Source organism: Lactuca saligna, chromosome 8, assembly GCF_052625555.1.
Source record: "Lactuca saligna cultivar CGN05327 chromosome 8, ASM5262555v1, whole genome shotgun sequence".
Lineage (NCBI taxonomy): Eukaryota > Viridiplantae > Streptophyta > Magnoliopsida > Asterales > Asteraceae > Lactuca > Lactuca saligna.
The window spans coordinates 36,500,382-36,513,133 of NC_136424.1; the positions used below are offsets into that span (position 1 = coordinate 36,500,382).

The 12,752-nt window shown below is 32.5% G+C and overlaps 1 protein-coding gene across 3 annotated transcripts; it reads right to left on the bottom strand.

The window, feature by feature from the left end:
* Positions 1-323: 323 nt before the first annotated feature.
* Positions 324-12,001, bottom strand: LOC145009231 (cuscuta receptor 1-like). Of its 3 annotated transcripts, XM_078967925.1 has the most exons (11): positions 11,568-12,001; positions 9,730-9,891; positions 9,471-9,539; positions 8,737-8,892; positions 7,684-7,758; positions 7,430-7,585; positions 7,257-7,328; positions 4,307-4,447; positions 3,181-3,255; positions 2,954-3,097; positions 324-2,768 (listed from the first exon to the last, which is right to left on the bottom strand). In XM_078967925.1, the coding sequence occupies exons 1-11, from the start codon at positions 11,956-11,958 to the stop codon at positions 571-573; spliced, it is 3,639 nt and encodes a 1,212-aa protein (XP_078824051.1). In that variant the 5' UTR covers positions 11,959-12,001; the 3' UTR covers positions 324-570. The 3 variants fall into 3 exon arrangements, with proteins under 3 accessions (XP_078824051.1, XP_078824052.1, XP_078824053.1); XM_078967926.1 differs by lacking the exon at positions 7,430-7,585; XM_078967927.1 differs by lacking the exons at positions 8,737-8,892; positions 9,471-9,539; positions 9,730-9,891 and having other exon boundaries at positions 11,568-12,000.
* Between the last annotated feature and the right edge of the window lie 751 nt (positions 12,002-12,752).

A 12,752-nucleotide genomic window follows, 5' to 3' on the forward strand; every position in this document is an offset into this window, starting at 1 on the left:
CTGAACCAGAAGCATCTTTTGTCATGGAAGAAGATTGAAGCAAAACCGTGGCTTCGTTCTTAAAAAAATCGTCTGTTAGGGTTTAGGTAGGCTCTGATACCATAATAACGATTACAGATCTTCAATCAATTGCCTTATCTTGCGTTAATGAATAAAGTCCTATATATAAATAGGGAATAAGATACCATCGGATATACCCACATATAGGGGGTATATATATAATAGGAAATTATATAAACGATAATTACAAGATATATAAATATCTTCCTAAGATATGATTGGCTAATAAAAAGAAGACCAGGATCAGTATTGCTCTAATACCATCATAACAAATATTTTCCTTAGATTCCTCCTTTCTCATCATACAACATTATAGGGAAAATACATTAAGGAGGCCGATTAATAGGGCCGAAAACCAAGCCTATAACACAATAAAATACAATGGTAAATATAGAGAGAAACTGCTTCAACATATTGTTCTATCAAATGGAATATGAGATATATTAGGAGTTTACATAGCTCTATTTCATATAATGAAATTACCATGACTACCAAGAGATATAATGTGTATCAAAACCGAAGTTTACGGAGAAAGTAATAGCTGACATACATACATTCTTCGACGAAAGCAAACCACCTCATACGCCAGTAAGGATTTACATAAAGGATTCCCAAAAATCCCATCAAAAGTGCAAACCATGTCCAAGCCAAACTCGCACCAAAGAAAACTATATCGACGTCATACCATTTTTCTTCATTTTCGTCGGCGGACAATGGTGGTTTCTTTAATGATGAATTTGGCTTCGCAGGCTTGCATGTCTTCTCCAACGGTAGTCCACAAAGAAATGGATTTCCTTTGTAGCTATCGGTGTTAAAGGTCCCAAATTGTCCTTTCCTTTCTGGGAGTCTCCCTGATAGATTATTGTTAGCAACAATGAAGACAGCCAGAAAATTCAACACAATCAGTTCCGATGGAACTCTACCACTCAAATGGTTTGATGAGATGTCCAAGCTCTCTATGTTTGCCAGATTCGAGAAAAGACTTGGTATCGGTCCTGTGAGTTGATTGTGAGACAAGTTTATAGCATGAATGTGACTCAAAAGTCCAAGTTCTTTTGGGATTGAACCAGTCAGATTGTTGCTAGAGAAATCCAATCCCGACAAGTAATCAAGGATTCCACCTTTGTAGGTGTCATACCTATTTTTCATAACAAACTGAACTTCATCTTGTTTTTCGTACATACCATCTTCTCCGTGTAAAGGACTTTCACGTCCCTGAAGAACACTTGCATAATGGTAAAATGAGTTCCTGCCTCTAAATGAATTTGATCTTTCTAGGAAAACAAGGTTGCCTTGGGTAGTAATATTTTGTAAGCAACTAGGTATTGAACCCGAAAGGGAATTACTAGATAGATCTATCAACCTCACGTTACTTAATTGGCACAACTGTCTAGGAATCGAACCACTAAAGTTGTTTCTCCTCAACAAAAGGATCCTTAAAATCGAGAGTTCACCTACCAAGTTTGGAATCTTGCCGGATAGCTTGTTATCACTCAGATCCAAAGTTAAAAGACTTGTCAGATTACGAAATGATTTGGGTACTGGTCCCGTGAATCTGTTAGAATTTAAATGAAGGTGCTCTATACCTCGAAAGTTTTTGCAGGATGGGACGGGTCCCGAAAAAGAATTATGTGAAATATCAAGGAAAGTGAATGGAGTTGTCCCACAAGGGAATTGACCTTCGAACATGTTGTTTCTTATCAAGAATGCATTCATCGATGGTAGTTGGCTTATCCATTCAGGAATCACGCCTGAAAACAAGTTACCACTTATATCCAACATGTTTAACTCAGTATCGCCTGCAGACTCATTTGTGAGCACCCCTGTAAACCGGTTGTTGTCTAACAACAACATCCATAGAGCAGTTACACTGAAATTTCTTGAAAGTACCTCACCATCCAGTTTGTTATTAGATAGCACTAAAACAGTCAATCTACGACAATCAGTGAGCAATCTCTTCGGTACTTCTCCAGAGAAATTATTATCAGATAAATCCAGCACTTCTATCTCACTCAGATTACCAAGTGAGAGAGGGAGATTACCCTCCAAAGAATTTCGGGACAAGTTCAGATTGGTTATATAGGGAAGGATAGTTCCTATATCAAGAGGTATAGTACCAATCAAGCGATTGTCTGACATATCCAACCACCAAGTGTTAACATTCCGATATGGTGGCATAACAACTGTACCACCAAACGAATTGTTCCTTAGGTTTATAGATTCCAACCTTGTATTATTCGCAATCAACCAATTTGGAAATGTCCCATCCAAAGAGTTGTGAGACATGTCAATTACCTGCAACTTATGCTGGTGAAGGAGAAAACTGAGATTACTTCTCGAACACCTGTTCAGATTGCAGTTAGAGAGCACAAGGACTTTTAACTGGAACGTTGGGATCCAATCTTTAACTTCTTGTGTTTCTACCTCAAACTTGTCATTGTCGCTTATGAATTCAACCACTTCAAGTTTTGTATGATTGAAGAACGAGCTCATTGAAAACAAACCCTCAAAGTTGTTATGACTGAGATCAACATACTCGAGAGATGTAAGATTAGCAATCATTGAAGATGGAATGTTTCCACTGAACTGGTTTAGAGAAAGGTCAAACAGCTTTAGTGATGATAAACTGCTGAAACATAGAGGCAGCTCTCCTTCGAACTTGTTTTGACTTAGATCTAACTCATGGAGGTTATTTAACTCACAGAAACCTGCAAAGTAATAGAAAAATAGAGATAAGGTCTCCATGCTACATCAACCTAAGTGTTCTCCAAGTCTATGTAATGGCCAAACCTACTAGAATAATTCATAAAATTTCCACTTTCTGGCTATTCCTTTATAAGCTCTGTCATTTGAAGTATTTTAAATAGTCATAAACCATGTTGTGGGTAATTACCTAGGGGTAAAGAGCCATTCAGATCATTATCAGCAAAAGATAATACTTTCACAGAAGATAATGCTTCTATAGATGAAGGGATAGACCCAACGAATTTGTTGTTGCTCAAATCTAAGACCTCCAGACGAGAAAAGGATGCCAAACCTACATTCAAGAAAAGCACTTTACCACATATATAGTTGATCTAGAAGACAAAACTGAAACCTTTTAAAATGAATAAACTATACCTTTTATTGGCAGAGTCCCATTAAAGGAATTACTTTTCAAAATTAGAACCTCCAAATCAGGAAGTTTAGGCAGGTCTGAATCAGATCAAGGTACACATCAGACTGATTTTAAATCAAGGATCACAATAGTAAAACTCACTGAAGCTTTAGGATGATAATTAATAAAATATACTGGAACTGAATCCAATTCTAGTAGCTGCAAATGTTCAGCCCTTCATTTTTATTATAGGGCAAAATGAACCAAAATGGCAACCAATAACACAAAATTTAACCATTAGGTCACTAAAGTTTTAATTGCACCCAATTGACAACCAAACTTTTTATTTTGGTTCTATCATACCATTGATAACGGTGATAGCCGGATACCAACCCACGTGGAGTCCACGTCACCGGTTGTGTCCACGTAATCAGTGGTATAATAAAACCGAAAAGAAAAGTTTGTTGGTCAATTGGATTGGATACAATTATATGAGTTTAGTGATTTAAAAAACAAATAAAATGTTATTGATTGCCATTTTATGACATTTTCATAGAAAATAAAAAAAAACTTTTAAAAACCATTTATATATCCAAAATCTTCGATTTTGTCTCAACTTATTTGTCTTAAAAATATTCAGACCATCCATATGACAATTAACATCTTTTTCAACAAGAAAATTTCATTTTCTTCTAACTTCATCCTTAAACACATATAACTATTTCTAAGACTTAACAATGAAGGTGGAAAAAAATGAAAAATTCTCGTTGAAAAAGATCTTAATTGTCTTGTGGCAAGTCTGAATATTTTTAAAACAAGTCAGTTAAGGCAAAACTGAAGATTTTGGATATATAAATGGTGTTTAAAAGTTTTTTAATATTTTCTATGAAAATGTCAAATATAAACTGGATTCCAATAACATTTTATTTGCTTTTTTACATCACTAAACTTATATAATTGTATCCATTTGACCAAAAAACTTTTCTTTTTCGGTTCTAATATACCATCGATTACGTGGACACAACCAGTGACGTGGGCGCCATCTAATGGGTAAATTTTGTGTTATAGGTCACCATATTGGATCATTTTCCCTTTTTATAGTTAAGACATCTAGATGGAGACTGGAAATAACTCAAGGAGACTACAAACCTTCATCAAAAATCATCCCATCCATGTTACTATTTGCTAAAGATAGAAGTTTAAGGGATGGAAAAGCAACCAAGGACCTCAGGACGCCTTTTCTGAGCTTGTTATTATCTAGATATAAGTGCACGAGACTCCTCATGGTACCTGAAAATATTTGAAATTTGAGAGAGTACTTGTAAACTGTGGGTCCATGAAACAACATAGTTAACAAATGAGACCATTATGAATTTCCCCCAAGTGGGCTCGCTATGCGTGACATACGCGGTTTCACCGGGGAGAAGAGAGAAAAGGAATGATTCATGGTGGTGGCCCCTTTTGACTATTTGACCAGATTTTAACCCAATTCAAATCAAATTCCAACCATTTTTTATACAATTCAAACCATTTGAAACAAAAAACTAGCCGGCATTTTTTTATAGAATTCAAATTGTCAAACTTTCTTCCAACCAGTATAAATACACACTTAAACCTTCACATTTCAACACACACAACTCTCTTTACATCTCTCATAACCTCCCTCTTCGTCGACATACGATCTTCTCGAGACCATGTTATAAGCAGCCATCACCGTATGCAACTAGATACAACAAGCTATTACCATCCAGGAAGAGGGTAGTGTGCAACATAGACAACAAAGATATATCAGAAGACTACGTGAAGACACCCACCAAAGTCTTATGCATGATTATTTTGATGAGCATGCTATCTTTGAATGATATTCTTTCCAGCGGCGGTTCCGAATGCATAAACCTTTGTTTATACATATTTTCAAAGACATTCCTAGAGTGTCAAAATATATCAGGCAAACTCCAGATCGTAAGGTACGCCTGGCTTTCATCAAATTCAAAAATGTACTGTTGTACTTCATATGTTAGCATATGACACCGCCTTGATGCACTAGACGAAAGTTTTAGGATGCCTGCACGTATTGCACGAGAAAGCCTTCACACATTTTGCAAAAGTATCTTGCATTGTACAAAGCACGCTATTTGCGTCATTGACTTGTAATGACATACAACAATTGTATTCTCATCATGCGAACATGCATGGCTTCCCCGGGATGTTAGGAAGTGTAGCTGCATGCATTGGAGATGGAATATGTATCCACATGCATATCATGTACAATACACAAAAGGTAATTATCATTACCCAACGGCCGTACTTAAGGCTGTAGCCTTACAAGATTTGTGGTTTTGCCATGCCCAATTTAGTAGACCCAATTCGATTAACGACATTAATATTCCCAATAATTAACTAATATTTAAGACTTTGCTTGATGGTAGTGCCCCTGATTCTTCATTTCTACTTTGTGGAAATGAGTTCAAATTTGGGTACTATCTTATGGACGGTATCTATCATGAGCTTTCTGCTTTAGCTAAAACTTTGTCGTGTCCGGTTGACCCACCAGATATAAGAAAACGCAAGAAAAAACAAGGAAGAATATTGAACGAGCATTTGGGGCACTTAAAAAGCATTGACAAATACTTGCTAAACCGTCAACATTTCGTGAAGTAGAAAGAGAAATTGTCAGATAAGTCCTAATATTTTTGGAAAAGTTTCACTTTAGTCCTAAATTTTAGTTTTTGAACAGAAAAGTCCCGATTATTTGATTTTATACGATAATATGTCATTTCCTGTTAAAATAAAAAGGATATTTTTTTGTTAATTTGAGCCAAAATGAAATAATCAGGATTTTCATGTTCAAAAAATAAATATGAGACTAAAGTGAAACATTTCGAAAATATTAGGACTTTTCTGACAATTTCCCAAGTAGAAACTATGACTAGTGTAATGTATACGTGTATGATATTACATAATATGATACTAGAAGATAAAGGAATGACTATATGTGACTACGATGAGAATCAAGTCATCGCCGAGATACAATCGCTAATATATGATAGTCCAGAATTTACACAAAGAATGGGGTACTTTACAATTCTATTATCTATTGTGATCTTCACCACCATTTGACCGATCATATTTGAATGACTGACAATCTTTATCTTAATATGCCACCCGAAAATGAATTAGCAGACCAGTTTTCGGACGAAAACGTGTTGCTTCAGTTACGTTTCATTGTTTTTTATGTATTAGGTCATGTTTCGAGCTTTATTGAGTCATCTTTTTATGTTTTAAGTAATTTATTAAGTCGTATTTTAAGTCTTGTATTAAGTCATGTTTTGTAATTCAAGTATTTTAATATTAAAATGTTTGAGTTTTTAATTAATAGTTGTTAGCATGCTAAACCCACCACCACTCCCTAACATCATGCAATGCTTAGGTGGCATGCAAAAAAAATGACGCGGCAGCATGTTAAGCACACCACCACTACCTCTAATCTAAGGTCATTAGCTCATTCTATTGTTCTTAGAAACCCTATCCGCTGGGGCATTCTTTCTAATCTTCGTCTTCGTCTGTACTGTGAGACATGCAATGTCCATTAGTTCATGTTAGATCAGTAGTCAATTTGAGAGATTCTATATATTTCTTACTGATCTAATGTTTATATGAGTGAGAGAATCATTTGGTAGGTTACATTTAATTGTATAGGATTAGAGTGGCTTCTTTGTCGTAAGTATCCGAATACTCTTTAATAAGATTCTTTTTCTTTATTCTTTATTCCCTTTGTTTTATGCATTTTATTACTAATAACACCATCTATTGGTATAACCAGCATTGCTGTTGTTGGATTACTTAAGTATACATTGGTACATTTTTTATGTTAAAAGTATTAGTCGATCATATCTTAGGAAGATATTTATATATCTTGTAATTATCTTTTATATAATTTCCTATTATATACCCCCATATGTGGGTATATCTGATTGTATCTTATTCCTATATATAGGGCTTTATTCATTAACAGAGGATATCAATTCATTATCTATAATCGTTGTTAAAAAGATATATTTTTCACCACATGCAGATTAGGAGTAGAATACAACTTTACCATTAAATTCTAGCGTTTCAAGATTGCTGTTGCTCAAGTCAAGCGTTTTTAACTCTTTCAAAAGTGATATTTCTGCACAAGGAGAATGAAAAGTTATAACTAGTGAAATCAGGATGAGCTTTTAGTTGTTAAGCACATATATGCAATGACGAAAACATTTCAAAGAACCATGCCTTGTGTAGGAAAGGAGTTTCCTGAAAGGGTAGACCATTGAAGATTAAGTTTTTTGAGGGATGGAAGAGCACTTAGGCATGAAATGATGCTACTATTAAAATTGATTTCAAGAGCTACACTCTCCAGCCTTTTCAATTTTGATAACTGCTTACAATCTAGAAAGGAATAAGTTCGTGAAATGAAGACAAGAGAAGAAGCTATATCTGAAATATTTGTATATTACCATGGTTATGAGAACCTGAATAATCTTTACCTTGGATAGTTGAGGTGTCATTAAAGTTATTTTTACTTAAATCCAAAACCTCCAGGTTTTTAAGATTAGCTAATTCTGCCAAGAGAAAACAAAAGAAATTAACGTGTAATTAAACTCACAAAAACAAGTTAGGCATTTTGCTCAAAACCTAACGCAAACGATTAATATAATGTTTCAAAGAACTGAAATTTGTATAATATATAAACAAAAGAATCATACCTCCTCTAAAAGAATCATAACTTGTTTTTTTTTTTTTTAAAAAAAAAGCATGTGCAGGTGTATGCACATTTTTTTGTACATGTGCATATCACAAAAAAATATGTATGTCTCAAATATCCATTTTTTTCAAAAATATAAACTTTCACTGAATTTTTCAAAAAATAAAAAAAAACCAAACTTTTTTTGTGCATAAGCAGTATTTGCTTTATTGCTCAATTTTTTTTTTCTTTTTTGTTGAGAAACAAAAGAGTAGCTGGATAAAAGACTGAGACACGTTGATTACATTGATATCAGCTATTATGTTTGATATCAGTTTTTTATTCTTGTTCTAGACACAATATTTACTCAATTTTTTAGTCTTGTTTTCTGGGGTACAAACTGGATAAAAGATTTGGAAATGTTTATTAAATTGATATAAGCTATTAAGTTTGATGGTGATGATTTTAGCTATGCTCCAATTTTAGAAGGCCTTGATTAAGTTCTAACAGAAGAGTTGTGTTATTATATAGTGGTTATCTACAAAATACTCTACTATATTTCAAATGTGCATAGTTGTGTTATTATTTTTGGTTATCATTAAAAAGTCCTAAACTCAATACCAATGAACTATATATGTCCATATTAAATATACGTAAAGATAAAATGAAAGAATGGATACATAATAAACAAGCATGGTGTTTTGGATAAGAATTTACATATTATTAAATTGACACTTTTCTTGTTAAGCAAATAAAACTTAGGACTTTTCAATAAACTAGACCAAATTATTGACACTTTTCTAATGATAACCCTTTGATCAACTACAGAAAAGTGTGCAAAAGGAAAAGATAGAACCTTTAGCTGGAAACGATCCATAAAAATTGTTGGCCAAAAGTACTAGCACCTTAAGCGATGGAAAGGCTCTCAAAGTGGGTAAGATGCTTTGATTAAAACTATTACACCCAAGATTCAAAATTTTCAACTTCCTCAATCGGGAAAGACTCTCCAAACCTGCATTGAAGTTTTCTATGAGTTCTCTTTTGTTGCAAACCTGGTATAGATAAGGAGTATATTTCCTTTTTAATGAACATAGTAAAAATCATTTTTATGATAAGAGAAAGCGTTTGACACCGATCAGTTTGGAGTTTGGACTTATAAACCATCTTTATTTCTTACACTCCTATGCATGTAAGACTAACATAAAGTAATAAAAGACTATATTTCTTAAAGGGGATAATTATTGCTGAAAACTTGGTGATTATCTTGATATATGAAAACAACAGTCATGATGACTAATTGACTAGATAATTTGTTTGCTAATTAAATGATAATCTGCCACTTTTCTTTTTGATCAATGAGTACCTAGTGATCCCATTCAATCTAGTTTATCCTTCCAACCAAAAACAGACAGAAATAAACCTGTTTGTATGAACGAAGGGCTGTGTGTCCATAGCTTCAACCCTTTGGTGTTGGAAGATTGGATATTAAAATTTTACAGGGTTGATATTTTAAATCCACTCCTCAATTTTCATGCTTCTTTCAAAGTGACGCCTCACAAGTCACATCAATAATATAATGACATTGTTTACCTTGCATTTCGAAAGTGCCTCCACCGTAGGTGAGATCCAACATCTCCAAGTTTTCCAAAGCTGCTAATTCTGCAGGATTACAGAAAAAATATCTTTTGAACCATTAAGTACTCCGATGTCAACAACCAATCATTATCCAAATTTAGTTTGGGCTAGAAGATATAAACCATATATATATATATATATATATATATATATATATATATATATATATATATATATATATAGAGAGAGAGAGAGAGAGAGAGAGAGAGAGAACCATGAACAGGGAAGTTAGATCCTTCCATGGAATTGTCACTAAGATCGATAAATCTCAGTGATGTGATTGTACCCAATGGACGAAAGATGGTGATGTTTTCAATATTATTGCCGGCCAGGTTCAGCATCTCCAGCTTCTTCAAACTAGACAACTTTCCTAGTCCTGAAAGAAAATATATATTAGACAAAATTTCACAGATGTCTATTCACATATTGAGTGATCATATATGATTATGATAGTTAGTGGTAGAAGAGTTGGTGGTGATAGAGGTGGCGGTGATATAACTGGCGGAGGTGAGAGTGGTGGGGTTGGCTTGTGTTAGAGGTGATGGTGGTGGGGATGGTGGCGGAGGAGAAAGGAACGGACGTCACTATGTAATCATTTATGATTATAACAGCCATGTCGCACGCAAAGGGTTAGAATGACAGATGTAAAATATATGACTGAGATTCAATCTAAAGATTTCTATTTTATTTTTAATCTCAACGGAACGTGTGTGTGTGTGTGTGTGTGTGTGTGTATATATATATATATATACTAGTTTATAACCCGTAGGAACCACGGTTACAAAATTAATTAAATTTTTATAGTAAAAACTTAAAATTATTAATTAATTATTTTAAATAAATTATTAATTAAGAGTTTTTTAGTTATATAAATTTTAATCATTGATTTAAATAAATATGTGAAATTATATCATTTGTATTATTTTTATTTTAATTTTTATTCTAATGTTATTAATTTAATGTAATTAAAGTGGAAGTTTTAAAATTTGAAATTTAAAATAAAGTTGACAAGTGGCATACATTAATTAGGAGATATAATAAGACGACACATGACAAAATGAAAATAAAATATCAATTAGGAGGCCTAATAATATGACACATGTCAAAAAGAGAATAAAACTATTCTTTTATTAGAATAGGAATATATATATATATATATATATATATATATATATATATATATATATATATATATATATATATATATATATATATATATATATATATATATATATATATGAGTGGAAGACTTACATAGTCAAAGTAAGTCTTAAAAGTCTAGTCAAGTCAAGTCAAATGGGACGTATTTTCCTTATTATTACATATTATACATGGCCACGAATTTTGATTATCGTTTATCTAGATATTAACAAAAAGACAATTGTATATCGGTAAGATGTGATCGAGGCCGAACGGGTGTAAAGCCACAACGAACCAACAAACCAGAGAAAAGGGATTTAAAAAGGATCGGACCAAAAAAAAAAAACCAGTTGAAAAGTTGAAAAAAAAAAAAGACAGAAACAACACGTTGAAGTTAAATGTTTGATATAGCGGGTGTACATAAGTTGGACTGATTAGAATAAAATCAATATGTGACTAGGTTTTTTTTATAGCTTTAAAGTTTGCTTGAGCTACTTCAATTAATAAAATCTTTAATTGTTTAAAGATAACATATTAAATTGTATTAATTGTTTTAAAAAAAATTGTATTTGGTGTTTTAAGTATTTTGTGATTTGTTTACAATTTTGGTTCTAAAAATGTTTCTTTAGTAATTATATATTTTTGGGATAAAAAAATAAAATCAACTAGACTCGATAAATAGATATTGTACTTGGAAAATTGACAAAAACCTCAAATATTATTAAATAAATGAACTATGTGAGACCAATCGACCAAACTTGCAAAAATTATCTAAAACTAAGAACCAAAAATATAATTTATTGAAATAAATAAACAAAACAAATAAATAAATAAATAATAATAAAGAGATATATGATTGTTTTTTTGGTTAGAATTACCATATTCAAAATTGGGTAAAAAATGAAATGGTACCTGTCTTCTCAATGCCATTATCCAGAAGATCATACGCCAAATTAAGGTTCGTGAGCTCCTGGAAATGAAGAAACAAAGAGATATTAAGCTCCCAATTCTTCTGGCTGAAATCTTCGTACACTATCTCAAACAAATGATCCAACGTCAGATCCGTTATTCGCCCGGTGGTACTGTTGCACGTCACCCTCTCCCAGTGACAACATTCGCGGCCACCATGATCAGTCCATGTCGGAAGAAGACCATCTGCATCAGCACCGTGTGATTTTACTGAAGCTTTGATTTCCAGCAGCGCCGCTCTCTCTTCTTCTATGCAAGCACCGTGTATTTGTGTAATCATGAGAATCAGTAGAAGTAATATCTTTAGGTAACCGATGGTAGACCGGTTCTTCATTATGGGATTGCGACTATCTAGACAAACTGTGCGGTGGTTTTGTAGATAAAAGGGGTATATATATACACCGGCAAAGCAAACATTTTCATTTTCTTTCTATTTATTATTAGGCAAATTGAATAATCTAACAATTATAAACCAAGCAATGGAAAAAATAAACACTTTTTTTTTTTTTTTAAATGACTATCCTATTTAAAAACGGCATTTCTTACCTGAGTTAAATAAAAAAAAATATATATCAAAATGTAAACATTAGGTTTAGTTTAAAGTTAATTTTTAAAATACGGAAAAAAACATATTTATTACATTTAATACTTTACTTATATAAGTATATGTATTATATGACTTTTTAATTTTAAAAATTAAAAAAACTTAGAAATTGACATGCAAATACTATTTATTTCAAAAATATCACAAAATAACAAATATCAAAATTTACGAGAAAGTGACATATAACAAAATCAGTTTTCATTTATTAGAGTAGATTGTCATTTTAAAGTTGGTGGTGGTTGGTAGAATCTAACATCGAACATTTTAAATTGAAAAAATATATTTTGGAGTACTTGCTTTGAATGTACAGACATTTCGAAGTTATGTTCTGTTTAATATAAGGGTATTTCTATTGTTATTTTTGCTGTATAATCCAATAAAGCTTTTTTATACTAAAAAAATGAGTTTGTATAAAGAATTTTTTAGAGTGCATGTTTCCCATGATAGAAATCTCATATCTTAATAAAAGAAACCTTTTGATGCATGTCACTCTCACAATTCATTTTCAATTCATTGTTAAATTA